The sequence below is a fragment of the Typopeltis vanoorti genome, chromosome 7 (assembly GCF_054136105.1).
Source record: "Typopeltis vanoorti isolate ZY-2024b chromosome 7, IOZ_Tvanoo_1.0, whole genome shotgun sequence".
NCBI classification, from domain to species: Eukaryota; Metazoa; Arthropoda; class Arachnida; order Uropygi; family Thelyphonidae; genus Typopeltis; species Typopeltis vanoorti.
The window spans coordinates 42,600,586-42,621,667 of record NC_143555.1 but is presented as its reverse complement, the minus strand read 5'-3'; the positions used below and the strand labels follow the sequence as shown (position 1 = coordinate 42,621,667).

Sequence of the window (21,082 nt, the reverse complement as noted above, 5' to 3'; positions counted from 1 at the left end):
AGCAAATTGTTTTAGCTCTGTTTTTAAGGGTGTTAATGACTCAAAATTTTTGCGATGGTGATGATATGAGTTAGCATGTATATATTGGCCAGTATGTGTTGGTTTGCGGTAAACTGTGAAGGATAGACTGCCTGAGGGAAGATGTGTGTGTGACCAGTGTATCCAGGAACAGGCGAGTTCTGATTTTCAATTTCGATAATAAATTGTATGCATTCATGTTGCTTTTTCAGGTGGCTAAGGAATGTGTTTAATGGTTGTCAACCGTGTGGCCAGATAACAAAAACATCGTCAACGTATCTAAGCCATATTGTAGGTTTTAGAGTAAAGGAATCATGTTGCTCAAAAGCTTCTATATATTTAGTTACCATAAGGTGCTTTGACCTTATTAAATAAAAATCTCAGGATGAGAGATAGATGTACAAAGTTTTTTACCTTGGGTTTTTTTACATTTATTTAATAAGGTCAAAGCACCTTATGGTAACTTGTGTTGGTAAAATATTTATAAGCTCTCTATTACTTAAAACTTAGTATTTCTTAGCCTGGCTCCCACCGATGAGACCTCAGTAAAGGTCGAAACCAGTTTGGGTAGTGGCCCCTTGCCTTTAATACATAGCATCATACATCTCCTCCAGGAGATGTGCTTTACATTAAGGGTAAATATTAAGAATAGTGATCAGAGCTTATTCTACCTTTACCACGAGTTGCCTTGGACTTGCACTATGTGCAGGGTCAGCTAGACTTGCAACACTTGTAGGCGCAAACTTGACTGACTTATCTGTTTGCTTACTTGGGAAATGGAGTAAAAAAACCAGGTTTATATTTAAAATAACTTGGTATATTTAATATATATATATATATATATATATATATATATTATCTATGTCAGAGTCATGATGATTAGTTATCATCATGACTCTGACATTGATAACTATTTCCTTAGTTATCTCATGTTTGAATCTTCTCCATATTATTGGTTAAGAAATTTCCTGATTATTTCCTTGGTCATCTCATGTTTTGACCTTCTCTAGCATTTCATTGTTTCTTAGGAAATTGGGTGACCACGTTTCATCACAATAGTCTGCTGTTGTCTCAGCAGTATGCCATGTAATCCTTACAACTGTTGCAGTATACTCCCTTTAATGTCAATCTCTTTTGACAGTTACCGCTAGATTCTGGTTCTCATTTTCTCATACACAGTTTCACTAGTACATATTACATTTACAGACCTACATGCGAGACCTACATCTTGACATCATTCTTTTGCAGCAGAATTATTTTGTCATTGCATTAAACTCTTTATGCAGTTTCCTATCCTCCCATCTTATCAGTATTAAATCTACTCAAAACCAGATACACTTCTGAGTCATTCATTTTTGTAGCATCTCTCTCTCTCTCTCCCTCTCTCTCTCTTTCTCCATGCAGTGCATCACTCCAGTATAAAATATGACATTATCTTCTTTAAATGTATCTTGTGCAGTAGTAATTTTCTACTATCACTGTCCATTTATAAAGTATCACTTTTTTTTATCATTCTTCCTCTTTCTCTAGTTAAGAGCTCCTGTGAATTTATTTTCTTGAATGGCTAATTGCTTCTCATATTGTGGATTTCTTTCCTCACTGTGACTCATCACTTTTCTGGCCTAAATTCAACACTCTTCTTTTGCTATCTGATTATCATCCTGCCATCTTATATCTCATCCATGAGAACCTCTTAATAACAGTAGATGGAAACTACTTATCCCTGGTAACTGAGATGTCAAATAAAACCATGTGACACAAATCGTGTGATTGGCATCACTGGAAGTGACTTCATCAAGCATTTATCAACTCAGAAAAAAAAATTAATTAAAATTACTACTGTATATATCTTATGAAAAATGTGTACAAAATCAGCTGCTTCAACCTCAGGCAAAGCAAAAGCAGCACCAGTTATAAGAATATCAACAGGAAACTGGCCCCCAAAACAAGAAACTAACAACTGAAGATATATAATATACAGTATTAAGAAGAGCATTTGCAACCAGTTGTGGTTACTAATAAAAAAAAAATACTAAAGAATATTAAGAATGCAGCATCAGAGTTTTCTCATATAAAGATATCAGAAAAAAAAGATAATTCTTCATTCTTATTTTCATATAATCTGATAGCGGAGCTTAGGGAATGTAAAAACTATGAATCAGGCAAAAATAAATTTACAAACATTTTTGTACGATAAAACAAATCATGGAAACCGTGTAATTACTGTAGATTATCCAGAACACTAATTTAATATAAAAATATCAACTGAAACATGGAAATGGAAAGAATGATATACCTTCATAAATCTCAAATGAAACCATATGGAATGATATACACTAGTATTATAAGTTGTAATTTACAGTACTGTGGTGTATACTGAGGTATCCAAGACAAGAAATAAATAAAAAAAAATAATTTGATTTGGCTGATGATTTCATAAATTGACTGAGTGTTGAGTAGGAAATGTTTAGACTAAGTTTGGCAAACGCAAAGAGACTGATCATTATGCGGGAGGGGGGAGGGGAGGGGGACTTCAGTTATAGCAATATAAACTGGGCAGCGAAGGCAGCATGCCCTACTAAGGAAACTGAATTTTTGGATTTCTTAAAGGATGACTGTCTTAGGCAGCATGTGGTGGAGGGAACACGAGGATCAAGAGTTTTGGATTTGGTCATAGCATTAGAGGATTCCCCTTGCACTGGTGAGAGTTAACATTTAGACCTAATTTGGAGAATGAATAGGCATGTGGAGATATCAGAACAGAAAGAATTTATGTAGAATTATAAGGAAGGTGACTATCATGGACTTAGAAACTATGACTATTATTATTATTACGGGCGACTCCAGGAGTTCTTAGACTCATTGAGGGAAGCCCTAAACATCATGTCCATCACAACTATTCGACATTCACACAGTATCTATCATACTTTGCTTTGAACTCATTCACTGTCATAGCACCCACAACAGACTCTGGCAACTTATTCCACTCATTCACCACTCTAAAAGTAAAAAACCTAGCTCTAACACCCTTACTAACCACACTCTTGCCCAGCATCCATGGATGTCCCCTAGTCCTCCCACCACCAGTTCTGTTCTCAAAAATATCCTCTGAATTAATCCTATAGAAACTCTACAGCAATTTGAATGTCTCAATCATATCTCCCCTTTTTTGCTTATCAACCAATTTTTGCAATCCACAAATCTTCAACCTGTTCCATAGACCTGCTATCATCTTGGTCACTCGCCTCTGGATCCTCTCAACTGCCTCCCCATCAAGAAGAAACCTAGGTGACCAAATTTGAGCACAGTAGTTCAGATGGGGTCTTATCAAGGCTCGATACAGAGGAACAATAACTTGCTTGTCTTTGCTCGTCAAAGTATTCTTCAGCATCCAAGTGATTTGATGAGCTGATTTAGCCACTTTTGCAATGTACCCCCTAAACTTCAACTCCCTATCCACTAACACTCCCAAGTCCCTGGCCTCATCAATCTCCCAGAGTATAGTTCCACCAATGTGATATACTGCTGCTAATCTTTTCACCCCAAAATACATGACTTTACATTTTGCCACATTAAATTGACATCCATTCTAATTAGCCCAGATCTCCAATCTATCCAAATCATCCTGTAAAATTTTGACATCTTCTGCATTCGCTATTGCCCTACCAAACTTTGCATCATCAGTGAACAAATGAACTGCACCTCTCGGATCCTTCCCTATATCATTAATGAACCAATTAAACAGCAGTGGTCCAAGAACAGAACCCTGCAGCACACCACTAGTCACAGGCCATCTTTTGGACTCTACTCCTGAGTAAACTGCTCTCTGATATCTCTCCATCAACCACCCTCCTATCCATCTCACCAACCCTATATCCATTCCCATATGTTGCGGTTTACGTATTAGAATTCCATGTGGTATCCTGTCAAAGGCCTTAGCCAGGTCCAGCAGTATCACTGTAAACCCATTACCCTTATCCAATTCAGCCGTCACTGTGTTATAAAATCTGAGCAAGTTACTGAGGCATGATCTACCTTTCACAAAACCATGCTGTCCCCCCCCCCCCCCCCCCATACAGTGTCTCATTTTCATCAATCCATCCATTCCTGTATTTTTCCCTTGATTACTTTCTCCAAGACCTTGATAACGACTCCTGATATGCTGATCAGTCGGTAATTTGCAACCGTAGTCTTGGATCATCCTTTATGCAGTGGAACTATTTTCCCCTCTTTCCACCCCTTCTGGGCTGAATCAGACCCGAGACTCAGATTAAACAATATGGTCAAGGGCACTGACAATTCTTTAGCTGCTTCACGTAAGACCCGTGATGGTATACCATCCAATCCCACAGATATATTCACATTAAGGTTCTGTAATAGACTATTCACCTCCACTTCATTCACCACAATTCCCGTATAAACTAATGGTTCCTTCATTCCTTCAATGTCACCACCTGGATAATATGCTCTTGCAAAGTGCTCACTCAGTAATTCCACTATATCAACTGATTCAGTGACCTCCCTACCATCGGCATTCCTTAAAATCATTCTGCCGTGTACAGTTTTTCTTTTACTTGCAGCATATTGAAAGAACTGTTTGGGATTCTCTTTAGCTTGCATTGCTAATTTCCTTTCATAATCTGCTTTTGCTTTTCTTACCACACTCGTTACCCTTCTGGCCTGCACTTTATACCATTTGTGTGCTTGTCACTTTTCTCCTTAAATTCCCTCCACAGTTGTTTCTTTTTTTTTTGCAACTCAAGCTTAATGGTGTTATTCATCCATTTAACCCCTACTTGATTTACTATTCAGACTCTAGGTATACAGTCAGCCATAACCTCCTGCAAATGCTCCTTGACCACTTCCCCATGCACTATCAACATCCAGCCCTTGCAGTTTTACATGCCATGGCACTGAACCAAGCAATCTCATAAGCTTGTCATACTTGCCAGCACAGTAATTCCACATGTACCCTGTCTTAATCGAAAATTTCACACAATTAGCCACCTCCCAGGTCAAGACCTTATGATCACTCTCACCAATAGGTGGCAACATCATTCATATTCATTGCAGTCAAATTCTTAGATGCTATTACTAGGTCAAGCACTCTCAAACCCATAGTATTTTCCATTACATGCTTCTCAGATAGTATCCCTTAATAACTGAATAAAATCCAGTTCCCTCCTCACATGTGTCCTCTCCTCCTTCCAATCAGTGTTACCATAGTTGAAATCCCTCATAATAATTACCCTCCTCCCACTTATTTCATCGATTTGTTTATGCATACTATCTCCACAATTTATTCCATCACCTAGTCTATAGCAGCACCCAAATGTATATTTTGTTCTGCTAGTTTCAATCTCATACCAAATAGCCTCAAATGAGCTCTTTTCACTATCCTGCAATACAACTTCTATTCTCCTTGGCTGCAGTTCATCAGCTATCATCAATAACACTCCCCCCCCCCCATTTTATTCTCTCTGTCCCTCCTGAACACACACACTATACCCTACACATTCTATCCCACTAACTATATCATCTTCTGTCAGCCATGTTTCACTAATGCCAATATCCTATGGCCAGGAAGAGCCGACCAAGGCCAAAAATTTGCCTTTTTGTTACTAATACTCCTGGCATTAGTATACATGAAATGCAGAGTCCATTTATCCCACCCCTATCTTGATGCCTTATACTAACTATCCCATTCTGATTTCTTGTCCTCACTGGCTCGGGCACATTATATACATTCTTACACTCAGCTGCCTCACTGTTGTCTGCATATCCACCCCCCTCCCCTCCTTAATTGTTCTAGTTTCCCTGATTTTCACATCCACTTTCATTTCATTCAGCAACACTTTTTCCAGTCTTCGTACACCAAATCAATTCAAATGCAAGCCATCCATCTTGTACAAATCATTTCGCCCATGTAACTTACTCCGCACATTCACAAACTCCACACCACACTGTCTGCATAACCTGTGCATAAAGTCATTTGCAATTATGGCCCTCCTAAACTCTTCTCTGTCATACCACAGCAACAGATTCACTATCCTAACTCTGTCACTCTTTTCTTTCACTACCTCTAATAATTCCTTCAAGTCCTCTCTCATATCAGATATTTGACTAAATCAGAATTTAGTTAAACTCTCATCTATCACACCTCTTTCTAACGAGTCATCGTACACCACTCTTTCCTTCATTTCTGAAACACTCCCAATCATATGCTTATTTTTCCTTTCATGCACTTGCTTATTTCCGTTAGCCGAGGTGCTCAGGAAAGAGTTTTGCAGTCACTCCAACTGTTGCTTTGCCCTATGTATTACTCTGCACAACCGTGTGATCTCACTCATTACAACTAATTCCTCATTTTTTTCATCATTCAAACCATTTTTCTCTCTCTCTCTCTCTGTATGATTACTCTCACTCTCTCTTTCATTACCGCTCTCATTGCTATCTTGTACAACATCGCCATTTCCTATCAAACCACTATTTTCTCTCACATTCTGGCTTCCTTCTACAACAACAACAATCTCACGACCTGACACACACACACACGCACTTCAATTCCTCACTTTCTTACACTTTCAGTACAGTCTCCCACCACCATCATTATCTATCCAAACTCCAGTCTCTTTTGGGAAAGCATACATCCCGCACACATTACACTGAACGAACTCCCTTACATTAAAGTTTTTGAACAAAGACGGCAAAGTTTTGAACGGCATTGTTTTTCATCACATTGGCTCCATGTGCTACACTATCAGTCGTATCTTTAAAATACTAGTTTAAATAAAGCAGAAATCACACCAAAAATCACACAGACACACCAAGCTACCAAAAACAAACAATACCACGTTAAGATTTAATCAATATTTCCAGGAGCTCTCTGCAAACACTACACACCGTGTAGCCCTCTAGCAGGCACTCTGAAGAATTTGAAGGAAAGAAAAATTGTTGACAGCAGTGACAGATTTGTATACCTTGAGTGAAGAAGATAAAGCAATTTGAAGTCAAATGGGGATGACAAAAGGAATCAAAAGGGAATTACAGAAGAAAAAGATATTATGGAAAGCATATAAAGAGAGAGGGGGGGTGGAGGACAGTTGCATGAGGAATACAAGGCTCAGGCTAGGAAAGTGACTAGTATTGTAAGGACAGGAGAATTAGACTATGAGAGGAGACTAGTGGTACAATCCAAGGAGTTTTTTTTGCTATGTGGTGAGTAGGAGAAAAAAAAGACTGTGGACAGATTACCTTGCTGGAGGTAGATGAGACTGGTCACCAATGCAGATGACATAATTGATCCATTTAATGGTCACTTTATTAGAGTTTTCCATCCTGATTCAGCAAGCTTTATTCCTAGAAGGAGTGGTGAAGTGTTAGAAGTGATGAAAAGGATGTATTCCAAATACTAAGTATGCTAAATGCCAGTAAGGCAGGGGTACGAGATGGAATTCACCATGTGTTTTAAGGAAATGTGCAGTGGAAGTTACTGTGTGCCATTAACTTGTCTGTACAATGAAAGTTTTGCAATGAGATAGATTCCTGAAGAGTGGAAGGTACCATTGTGGTGGAATGGAGGTATCAAACTATTGACCTGTTTGTGTTTCTTCTGTAGTCGTTAAGATTTTAGAGAAATTATTAAGAACTCATATACAGAGTTGGGCAGATGAGGACAATATTATTTCTGCAGACCAAAAGGGCACTCTTTTTTCAGTAATCTGGTTACCTTTTACAATAAACTAACAAGAGCAGTAAATGAGGATAAGACATACACAGTCATTTTTTTTTTTCAGCAGTATTTGGCAGGATGCCACATGAAAGTTTGTTTTAAGTTACAACATGGTTTTGGATATCAAGTCAGTGGATTGGATTGGTAACTGGCTTTCTGATAGATATCAGACAGGTGTATGTGAGGAAGAAGTACTGAAAAGTATTAGAGGATAGGAAGGTTACAAGTGGAGTTCCACAGGGTTCAGTACAAGGACCATTGCTGTTCATTCTTTATCACTTTTATCACTGAACATTGCTATTCAGTGATATTGTCACAGGACTACAGGGAGATATGAAGTTGTATGCAGATGATGCAAAGCTTGGGAAGGTTATTTGTAATGGTGCTGATGTTTTAGTTTTTCAAGAGGATGTGAATAAGCTAGAAAGGTGAGCAAATGAATGGGGATGACGGTTTAATGCAACTACATGTATGGTTTTGAAATTTAAGATCCACAGATGGGTTACTTCATATTCACTTGGTGGAGTTATACTGGAAGAAGTGGAGGAAACAGGAGATCTTGGGGCAATGTACAGGTTGTGAAGACATCTCAGAGAATTTCAGCAATACTGAGGAGGACATTGATAATAAGAGATAGAGTGGTTGTCCTATTGTATAAAACTTTAACCATTTCTAGAGACATATGATTGGGGGATTTAAGCTGCTGAATGATTGTTGGATTAACACTGAGGAAATTTCATATGATAGAATGAGGGAAAAGAACAAGGAGTCATTCCTGGAAGTTACAAAAGGAAGTAGTGAATAAAAGGGTAAGAAGTAAGTTTTTTGCATAGAGAATTGTAGGAGCATGAAATACATTGCCTGAGAGGGTGGTGAAAGTGCAAATCGTTGAACAGTTTGAGGAGCAAGTCTGGTCATCATGATATGAAGGAGATGAACTAATCTTAGAGAATGTGCAGAGATGGATAACAAAAATTATATCAAGACTGTATAGTGTTGATTTTGAGGACTGAGATCATGTAGACTGCAGAGTTTGGTGGATAGAAGACAAAGGGACATGTGATTGAGACGTTTAAGCTGTTGAAGGATTATTGGATTAACATTGAGGAAATTTCATATGGTAGAACAAGGGGAAGGAACAAGGAGCTATCTCTGAAAAGTTACAAAAGGAAATAAAAGGATAAGAAAGGAAGTTTTTTGCTTGGAGAGTGTAGAATCATGGAATGCATTGCCTGAGAGGGTAGTGAAAGTGCAAACCATTGAGGGGTTTAAGTAATAATACAGTAAACTTTGTATTGACTAGTGACATCCTGTTATGAGTCTTGTGACTTCCTGGAGGTAAAATAATAATAATAATAATTTTCTTCTGATTCCATGGAGGCCTGGAAATAATACCAAATTATACAGTAACTGGCTTGTCTCCATGGAATCAGCCAGCTATTAACAAAACTGATTTTGGAAGCTAAAATGGCAAGTAAAAGGCTCAGAGATATATATAAATATCTATACAAATATCAAGATACATAACTGGATTGATATAATTAGCATTGTTTTAGAAGTTAGAAATATAACAACTGATCAAAACAGGGATCGAATAAATAATGGACTGATTTAGTAGAAAATTCTTGATGAGAAAATAATAATGAAATCTTCATTGGGTTGTACTGTTGAGGATTCATATCAGGTTTATCACCATTATGATATTCCTGAAAACCTGGAATCTGACTGCATGGACTTGATCCTAAATATGTTTCTTTAATTAATTGAAAATTCATAAGTAGCCATAGACTTTCAAATCTGCATTTTCTTTCCTCCTATATTTATGTGGTGTGTATAATACAACCCCATTATGAATTTAAAACTACATATATTATAAAAATGTAAATTATTATTTATTTATTTATAAACAACATATATTAACATTTTAGCTAGTAACAGCGATAAGCTGGACAATACTTATGATGGCAGAAATGGAGTCCGATGTCTTAAAATTAGTCCCAATGGTCATCACCTTGCAAGTGGAGATAGGGCAGGAAATATAAGGCATGTACTTATGTAACAAAAATCAAAATATGATTTTTTTTATTTCTATATCATGCTTAATATTTATTTATATTTATGATTCATGATATTTCTAGTCACAAGATGCAATACTTATATTAGCATGCTGGGTATTTTACTCATATATCAAATAGCATAACAGTTCCAAAAACTGGTAAGACAGTTTGAGTTTTCTTTCACATGAACACTAAACTTCCTTTGATGGAAGTTTTTTCACTTGGCTATGCCACCAATTATATATTTGGTTTAATCCTTTATCCAAGTGTAAGCAAACAAAATTTGCGCCTGAAGTATTTTCAGGACTGGGAAAACTCGTGACAAAGGTGGTATAACTTCTCATCACTTGGCTTAGTATCCTATGATGCAAAGCACATATCCTTGCAGACATGTATAATGCTATGCATTAAGGGAAGAGTCACTACCCAGACCAGTTTCGACCTTTATTGAGGTCTCATCAGTGGGAGCCAGACCCAGAGGTGATGATACTAAGGTGGAAGTAATGGAGAAGTCATATTTCCATATATGAGTTGCCAAAAGGTGTCACACCTTATTATTAAAATTCTCTGGATTAGAGATAAGTTGATGGAAGTTATTTCACTTGGCTAGCTATGCTACTAATTATATATTTGGTTTAATCCTTTATCCAAGTGTAAGCAAACAAAGTTTGTGCCTGAAGAATTTTAATAATAAGGTGTGACACCTTTTTGCAACTCGTATATGGAAATATGACTTCTCCATTAAATTTAATCAGTGATTCAATTTAGTCAAGGAATTTTGCAAACTTGTACCTGATTTATTTAGAAGTATAACATCATCTGCATAAAGTAAAGAGCTGGGATCAATATCTACAATTTTGATATCAGGTTTAATACCACTTTCCTTCATAATGTGATCCATATAGATAATTAATAACAGATGGGATAATGTACATTACATCCTTTTCTGACACCAGATTTAACATTAAACCATCTTTCTGTACTTCCTTCAATTCTAACTGCTGACTTACAATTCAAATAAAGACTAGGTATTGCTTGATATAATGTATAATTCACTCTATATTAATCTAATAAAACTTCCTCACCAACTAAAAAAAAAAGTCAATCATCATACCTATTTGCTGCCTGTCCACTTAAACTCTGCAGTAGTTTGTATTCCCTCAAACTTCTCATCCGAACCAGCATTCCAGATATCCAACTCTTCTGCCTTTAGTTATTCATCACTAAAGTTTCTTTTCAGAGTTTCCTTATTAGATTCTTAAGGGCAAGGTTCCTTATCAGATGAAAGAGATTCTTATCTCTTTCATCTGATAAGGAACGTCATCTGAAATAACATCAATAATTCCCCCACTTACTTGCAGCTGCTGCTCAACATCCCTTCACAATGCACCTTGAAACAAACAGAACAAGTTTTCTTTTCTCTTCCCTGCAACTACTGTATTGTGGAACAGTCTTTCCCCCTGTTGTGTTTTCCAAGGAATACAGTATACAAATCTTTCAAATCAAATGTAAACAAGTTCCTCCTTTCCCAACTCCAATACCCACATACAGTACTAATGTACTATAGGTTGATCAATCAACCCCTCATGTATGGGGCTCAATTAGGCTCAAATACCTACGGGAACATTATTCCTGTAGGTGTGTAATGAGGTCCTGGACTATTGAGGGGGCAGATGTCCTTTGACCTCACCCAATGTTCATCTCACAGATGTTCAGTAGAGTTGAGATCAGAACTCTGTGGAAGCCAGTCAAATGTGGGCCCACAAACCATGCGGTTACAGCATTAGCATTATGACGTTGTGCATTGTCATGAGACGATGTCATGCCGAAAGAGACAATGGTCAGTTCTGTAGAAATGCCACAGAGTAGGAAGCATTGCATTATCCAGAATGCTCATATACCTTTCAGTGTCCATGGCACCACAAAAAGAGCACGGAGGCCAAACCATTAAAAACAGAACCATACTATCACACCGCCACCTCTGAATTTCATAGTTGGGTTACACACTCTGGTAAGAGACGTTTCACCAGGCATCCACCACACCGACACATCCATCTGTTTGGTAGAGGGTGAGGCATGATTCGTCATTCCATAACACAGCTTTCCAAACTTCTACATACATGCTTTTTTGCACCACTGAAAACAGTCATGACAAGGGGCCATCCCTGGAAGTTATGAAAGGAAACTGTGAGAAAGAGGGTGAGAAGTGGTTTCTTTGCATGGAGGGTGGTTGAACCATGGAATGCATTGCCTGATGGAGTGGTGAGAGCGAGAACGGTCAATGCATTTAGGGAGTGGTATGATAGACTTTGTGTTTCCTAGGAGGCACCTCCCTCGATGAGTCTTGATAGACTTGTGTTTCTTAGAAAGGACCTCCCACGATGAGTCTTTTGACTCCATGGAGGCCTGAATAATAATAAAATAAAATAAAATGTTAGTTCGGGTAGTGTAGGGCTTGCATATTACAGTCCTACCATGGGAAACCCATTTGGGTTCCAGTCAATGTCTGGAACTCTGCATTCAAAGTGTCGGTCAATGAATTTCAGTTTTTACATACTATCCTACAGTCATGTTAAGTGAGTGTGGTTGGTTGCCTACTGTAGGTAGAACTTGCAGTTGACTCCTTGCACTTTCATTGCAATATGGTATTACTGATTGATGGACTTGGGATGGCCCATTTTGTCAACAACTTGCTGAACAGACATGCCTGCAACATGGTATCCTATCTCCATGTCTCTTTCAAATTCCGTTAGTTTCCTTCTCACAGCCATTTCACCCTGTCACAGTTGTAGGGAGTATCATATTCCTTTAATTTATACTGGCTATAAATACATGACTCGTTACATGGCACGATGCAACTTACCCATGGGAGTGTTCGTTGACACACACACAAATAAAGATAGATAAAGATAGATAAAGTATAATGTGTGTGTGTGTATAGGTAAAGCATAAATAAAAAATATGTGAACATGAACTATATATGAAAGTTTTTTGTAGTTTGGTTAATCTGGTTAAAATACTTAAAATAAAAAAAGATAATGTAGTAACTGTACATGAAGCAGATGTAATCTTTTTTGTTATTTTTTTTTATAGGATTTATGATTTAAAGTACATGGAATTATTATGCAAAATAGAAGCACATGACTCAGAGGTTCTTTGTCTGGAGTATTCAAAACTTAATCCTAGTAAGTTTCTTTTTTTATTGTCAAGATGTATTTAGTAATTTTTTTTTTTGTCAAGATACATCAAATTTGTTTTTAGCTATTATTAATGTATGGGCACATTAGCCACATTATTATTATATAGATAGGAAAGTCTCATTGACTACATTATTATTGATAGCAGTATCTTCTTGGTGGTTCAGGAACAAAAATATATACAGGATTTCACATAGGAAGTGATCAACATTTAGTTTTGAGCAGAATGAAATTGAATATCATATTGAAAAGAAAAGCATGTAAGAAAGATTTAGAAATATCCTAGATGAGTCTTTGACTCCATGAGGTCTTGTTTAATAATAATAAATCCACGATGAGTCTGCCGACTCCATGGAGGGTTCAATAATAATAAAAATAATCAAAGTTGAGTAGCTTTTAGAAGTGAACTATAGACTCATATACAGACATATTATTATTGCTGTTATTATTATTATTTTTATTATCTGAGATCTCCAGGGAGTCAAGGACTCATCAAGAGAGACTATAAATCATCGAAACCAGCTGTCATACCTTCCCTTAAATTCATTCACACTAGATGCACTCACTACTGCCAAAGGCAAACTATTTCACTGACTCACTGATCTGTGAGAGAAAAATCTAGTTCTTACCCGTTTCTTGACTGTGAACAAATTTAACTTCCATGGATGACCTCATGTTTTCTCCCCACCTTCCATATGACCAAAACTTACATCACATGGCATCCTATAACACCCATTCAGAAGTTTATAGCCCTCTATCATGCCATCCCTCTTTCTCCTGTTAACCAGAGTCTGTAATCCACATACTTGCAATCTGTCCTCATAATCTAAATCCTATAATCTAGATATAATCTTTGTAATAACTCTTCTTTCCACCCTTTCCACAGCATCTTTATCTCCTTGGAAACCAAATCTGCACACAGTAATCCAGATGTGCTTATCAAGGCTTTATAAAGAGGCAAAATACTTTCCCTATCCTTACATGTCAAGGTTTACTTCAACATTGAAATTATCCTCTGAGTTGTATTTGCAACATTAGATATGTGACCTTTGAACTTCAAATTCCTCTTCACCATTACACTCAGATCCCTAACCATTTTCTTATTGCCGACACTGCTAATATTATTATTATTATTATACAGGCACCTCCATGGAGTTTGAAGACTCATTGCAAGAGACCCAATCTATCATACCTCTCCTTGAACCCATTAACAGACAGAGCACTCACAACTTTCTCTGGCAACACATTCCACTTATTTACAACTCTCCAAACAGAAACTCTAGTCCTCACACTCCTACTAACCACACCTTTATTCAACTTCCAGGGATGACCCCTTGTTTTGGTCATCTCTGGAAGTCTAGGGATGACTATGGTCCATGTAATGAAATATTTTCCCTGCATCTATCCTATAAAATCCTTTAAGCAACTTAAATGTTTCTATCATATCCCCTCTTTTTCTCCTAACCAACTTCTGTAATCCATACACACACATTCAATCATACTCTCCACCACTTCCTCATCCTCAAGAAACCCAGGGGACCAGACTTGAGCACAGTAATCCAGCTATTACTCTACCTAATTTCAAATCATTGGCAAACAGCTGAATATTTCCTTTCAGATTATCTCATATATCATTTATGTACAAATTAAACAGAAATTGTCTCAGCACTGAACCTTGTGGCACAACATTAGTCACCTATTTTTGCCTCGATTCTGCTCCTCCATATATCACTTTGATATCTGTCCAGCAGCCACCCTCCTATCCACTTAACCAGTCTCATATCCATCCCTATTTGTTCTAATTTGTATAACAGAGTTCCATGTGGTATTCTGTCAAATGTCTTTGCAAAATCCAGCAAAATCATCATGTAGCCATTTCCTTTATCCAACTCAGCTGTTACAAAATTATAAAAAAGATAGCAAATAAGGCATGACTGACACTTCAAAGCCATATCGACCCTCATATTTTACAGTATCATATTTTATCTACCCATTCTTGAATTCTTTTTTTTATCAATTTTTCTAGTACTTTTACCACCATGCCTGAGATACTGATTGGTCTATAATTTGCTACTGTAGTTTTAGAACCTCCCTTATGCAAAGGAATTATTTTGTCCTCTTTCTGCTCCCTTGGAACTCTGCTAGAGCTGAGACTTAAATTAAACAGTTAAGTCAAAGGCATTGCCAGTTTCCTTGCACATTCTTGCAAAACCCCAGCTGATATCCCATTTAATCCCACAAGCTCCACTTCATTTGCCTCTGTTCTCACACATTAGTGTCTGTCACATAGTTAAAGCAGTAACCTCACTAGGATGATATATCCTTACAAAGTGGTCACTCAGTAACTCAACTATTTTATCCACTTCTGTCTTATCGTGATCATCGTCATTCATTAAGTTTAATCCTTTATCCAAGTGTGTGCAAACAAAGTTTGCGCCTGAAAGTATCTTCAGGACTGGGGTAAAGTGGTACAACACTGGGCGACTCCTTGCAAAGGTGGAGCAAGATACCAACACTCCTATCTCAGTATCTCCCATAATGCAAAAGACATCTCCTTGCGGATATGTATAATGTTATGCATTAAGGGAGGGGCCACTACCCAGACTAGTTTTGACCTTTATTGAGGTCTCTTCAGTGGGAGCCAGGCCCAAGTGGAGATACCGAGGCAGAAGCATTAGCAAGGTCATCTCCTCCTACAGGAGCTGCCAATTTGTTGGTATCTTGCTCCACCTTTGCAAGGAGTCGCCCAGTGTTGTACCACTTTACCCCAGTCTTGAAGATACTTTCAGGTGCAAACTTTGTTTGCACACACTTGGATAAAGGATTAAACTAAATTTATTATAATCTGACCAAGGGAAAAATAAACTTTCAACATCTTTCTCTAAATCCAGAGTAATTTAATAAAAAGGTGGCACACCGTTTGGCATCTCCTATAGGAGGAGGTGACCTTGCTAATGCTTCTGCCTTGGTATCTCCACTTGAGCCTGGCTCTCACTGAAGAGACCTCAATAAAGGTCGAAAGTAGTCTGGGTAGTGGCCCCCTCCCTTAATGCATAACATTATACATATCCGCAAGGAGATGTGTTTTGCATTATGGGAGATACTGAGATAGGAGTGTTGGTGGCTTGCTCCACCTTTGCAAGGAGTCGCCTGGTGTTGTACCACTTTACCGTCCTGAAGATGCTTTCAGGCGCAAACTTTGTTTGCACACACTTGGATAAAGGATTAAACTAAATTTATTATAGTCTGACCAAGTGAAAAAGAAACTTTCAACATCATTCATTAAGGTTAATCTTCCATAGTCATTCTTCCTCTTACTTTCCATATAACAAAAGAACTCTTTTTTTCCTTTGGCCTGTTTGGTTAGATTCTTCTCATAATCTAATTTTGCCTTCCTTGCAGTGCTAGTCATCTTTCTTGCCTGAGCCTTGTACTGCTCAGAGTTTGCTGGTCACCTTTCTCTTTATATACCCTCCACAGCATTTTCTTCTTCTGCAGTTTGTGCTTAATGATATTACTCATCTATCTAACTTCTACCTGATTAACCCACCTTTCCTTAGATATACAATTTAATGCTGCTTCCTTTAGATGACCCTTAACTATATCCCATGCACTACTAAAATCCTTACCTTGCAGTATTTTATGCCATGGTACAGATTTAGCCTCTTCCTAAGCATGACATAATCTCCCACCTTGTAGTTCCACATATATCCCCTCTTGATAGAATATTCCTGATGTTTTAGTCTGCCAAGTCAAGACCACATGGTCACTTTCACTAATTGGAGGTAATGTTGTCCTTGGTTATGGATAGCGCTTTTGATCCTATGACCAGATCTAATACTCTCCCACCCTCCTAGTTCCCTCCATCACATGCTACATTAGGTAATTATCTTAATAAGTGCATAAGTTCTATTTCGTTCCTATCATGTCATCTTTCTTCCTTCTAGTCTATATCGTCATAGTTGAAGTTCCCCATAATAGTCACTCAACCTGTACTCATTCTACTAATTTGGCAATGCATATCTTCCAGATCATATGTGGAACTCCCTGGCCTATAGCAACAACCAACTGTATATTTTTTCTTACTGGCCTTAATCTCACACCAGATTGCTTCAAATGAACAGCCACCCTCCTGCCTGTCTCCTATTCTTTTTGGTTGCAGTTCATCTGCTATCATCAGCAGTATCTCCCCCCCCCATCCTATCCTCTCTTAAAATACTAAACCCTTCACATTCAATCCCTGTAACTACATCATCTGCTTTTATCCAAGTCTTACTAATGCCTATAACTTTTGGTGAGGTTGAAGTAAGCAATGCTAAAAATTCCTCCCTCTTGTTCCTGGCATTAGTATCAGGAACAAGAGGTACTAGAAACTGCAGCATCCCTTTATCCCCCCCACCCATCTTTACTTTCTGAATTGACTACCGTATTTATTATGTTTGCCTGAGAGACTAGATTCCTTATTTGGTCATTCTCACACTCACTCACTCACTTCATGGGTGCCTTCACACAAACTCACTTGCTTCAATCTTAATTGCTTAAGTTTCCCTGAATTTGTACTTCAGTATGTTCAGTGAACAAAGCTCTCTCCAGAAAAAATGATTCCATTAAACTGAAAGCTATTTTCGTTTGTCCAAATTTGCCTTCTATTCAGATCGTTTTGTAAGTGCTGAATCAGTAGCATCCCTGATTGTCCTGCCTACCTTTACATCATCATCAGCAAACAATTGCACATCTCCTGTTAGACCCTTTCTGATGTTATTAATGTATAGATTGAACAGCGATGCCCAAGGACTGAACCCTGAGGTACACCACTGGTCACTTTAAATGTAGCTGATTCACACCTGCTGTATACCACTTTTTTGATATCTGTCTGTCAACCATCCACTGATCCAAGTCAATAGTTTATATTCCAATCCCATATTCTCCGGTTTATGCAACAGCCTTTCATGTGATCCTATCAAATGCCTTAGCAAGATCCAACATTATCATAGTGTATCCATTCATTGTTATAAAATATGAGTAAATTGCTAAAACATGATCTTCTTTTAGTAAACTCATGCTGCTCTTTGCATAGTATAGAGACAGATCTTGTTTGTCTACCCATTTCTATATGTGAGTTCTTACCAACTTTAAAATCTTCACTACCATACCAGAGATACTGATAGGTCAGTAGTTAGATACATCAGTTTTTGCACCACCCTTGTACAATGGAACTGTCATACATTCCTTCCATTCCTGTGGTATCATTCTTGAGCTGAGACTCAAGTTATACAAACATGTGAAAGGCCTAGCCAATTTGGCTGAACATTCCTTTAGTAAACATGGTGATATTCCATCTGTCTCTCTATTGCCAAATTCTAATCCCGGTTATGCAACAACTCTTCAACCTCATTTTCATGAACCTCTAACTCTTCATCCACTGTAGCATTAGCACTGTGCACCATATTACATACACTTGGTTGATATATCTTAGCAAAGTGAGCACTCATTAATTGAACAGTCTCGTTAGCTTCTTACACTAGAGTACCATTTGGATTCAATAAAGTTATTTTTCCACATTAATTCTTTCTTTTGCCTGCAACATAACGTTAAAATTCTTTTGGATTGCCTTTAGCTTGCATAGCCAATTTCTTTTCATACTCCAATTTAGCTTTCCACACAATACTCATTACTTTACTGGCCTGAGCTTTATATATTTCATAACTCCTCTCACTCTTATTCTCACCATATTCTTTCCATGTCATCTTCTTGTGGATTTCTTGCTTAATAATATTGCACATCCATTTCATTTCACTCCCAACCTATTTATGCTTTGAACACTAGGGATGCATTCAGATACCTAGTTATTTAAGCACTTTTTCAAAGATCCTTGCTGACCTTTTTTCCATTCAGTAACTGATACCATGGGACCAAAGATGTATTCTCCTAAGTTGATCATAATTTCCAGACTTTTAGTTCAGCATGCAACCTGTTCTAATAGGATCATCAATATAATTAGATACTTCTCAAGAAAGCATAGCATGATCACTGTCACCAACTGGTGGTAAAATAGTCATATTCTTAACAGACCCCTTCTGATGCTATGAACAAATTCAATACTCTTTGATCTCAAGTTCCTTCTTTCACATGCTCTTTGAAAAAGTTGTCTCACAACAATTTGATAAATTTCTCTTCATTCTTATCATGAGATTTTTTCTCTTCTACCCAATCAATGTTTGGATAATTAAACTCACCCATAATGATCACTTGTTTAGTACCCATAAGGTTAGTGGTGATGCATTTTTGTCCCCTGCAACTGAGCTGCTAGGTCTGTAGCAACACGCTACCTTATATTTCATTTTGTTAGCCTCTGCTTCACACTAGATATCCTCAAACTCACTGCTACACAGGACATTGTTGTGTTTCCCCCCTAACTATTTAAGTTGTCTGATATCATTAAAGTACCCCCCCCCCCCTCCTCTCCTATCTCTTCTGACATTCCTAAAAATAGTATACTTATTGCAGTTGATCTTGCTAATGTTTTCATCAGTTTTCACTAATGCCAACAATCTGAAGTAAATGATATTTGACTGGAAACACTGAAATATAGAGATCTAAAAGTTTACAGTAGCTGCACTGTACTGCATAATATAGAAGGCCTGGTTAGAAGATTGAATTCTTTGTGATTAGAGTAGAGGCTCTTGTTGTGTCCCTGTCATCATCATAAATTCCTAATGTGTATTCTTTCCTAGTGAGTGTTCTAGATAAGATCTTTTCGCCTTTTCACTTTAAGACAAATTGCTGAGAAATCATGGAGATATAAAATATGTATTTAAGTTTTGTAGATCTAGAAAAGTCTTATAAATAAGGTGTCAAGAGAAAGGTTGTTCAAAATTATACAATTACATTATGTAAATTGAGCAGTACATATTCCACATATGAGTTGTAGCTGTATACAAGACAATGTTCAAACCAATTTTAACCTATAGATCTGAGTTAGAAATAAAGCAGTTGATCACAAACTGGAGACCATAAATATGAGAGTACTGAGAAAAATTAGGGAAGTGAAGAGATGACATTAGTACCAGAATCAATGTTTTATTATGTAATTAGATGAAATTAGTACCAGAATTAATCATATTAAAACTGAAGGTATTCCTGAATACTAGCAGTTGACATTGCTAGCATTCAGCAATGCATGAGCAGAACTAATCTCAGTTGGTATGGTCATTTAAACATCATGGGAAAGGACAGGTTAGCAAAATGGATATTTAATGGTAGGGGGGGGGGAAAACAGAAGGAGACGAAATTATAGGTGGGTTCATGTAGTTAGAAGTGCCTTAGAAGACTGAAATATAATATATGACAATCTGGGTTCTGACAGATAATAGACTAATTTGGAGGAAAATCATTGATAGGAAATTAAGAATAATGTAAATTCTTCATGGTACTATCACAGTATTGTATACGTTTCTTTCCTTCTTTCTTTGTTTTTTTTAATATATGACTCTCTCTCTCTCTCTCACACACACACAATTCACAAGACCTTTAGCATTCAATATAATGTGTGGACAAGAGGATAAGAAGAAAGAAGGAATCTGTTCACATTTTGCTTGAACAGCTGAAGATTCTATTCTTAGAAGGCAGAGTGGGAATGGATGTTCCAAAGAACAGAAATAGATAGAATGAAAGAGGAGGCAGTGAAGTTGGTTTTTCAAGGTGAGCTGTAAAAGGGTGTTTATTTAGCTGTCTGGAGAAAAGTGGAGGATAATGGCCAATTCAGAAGAACATGTCCATGAAAGTATCTTTAGAAGAGGCACAAGGCAGAAATTGAAAATATGTGAGAGAGAGGATTATCCTCTTCTGGACAGAATTTGAGCAATATTAGAAAGGATTTGGTGCAACATTCCATGGTTGGTTGGATTTGGGATATGTATAAAGTTAGCAGCTGTGAAGAAGTAGTATGAAACTTGTGTGAAAAAGTAAACTAAATTTTTTGGCTGCTGCAGAAGCTGCAGTTGAAATGTGTTTATGCCAGATAAGGTCAGAGGTATAGGTCATTCCAAGAAGGAAAATCTGATCATGTGTGGATATCT

General features: G+C 37.4%; 1 protein-coding gene across 1 annotated transcript in view; it reads left to right on the top strand.

Annotated features, from left to right (window-relative positions):
• Positions 1-21,082, top strand: part of LOC150104628 (mitogen-activated protein kinase-binding protein 1-like) — a 399,663-nt gene that overhangs the window by 173,839 nt on the left and 204,742 nt on the right. Inside the window, exons 13-14 of the mRNA XM_090395826.1 lie at positions 9,679-9,793; positions 12,901-12,992. Of these exons, the coding sequence (XP_090251952.1) occupies positions 9,679-9,793; positions 12,901-12,992 (207 nt within the window). The remainder of the gene's footprint in view (positions 1-9,678; positions 9,794-12,900; positions 12,993-21,082) is intronic.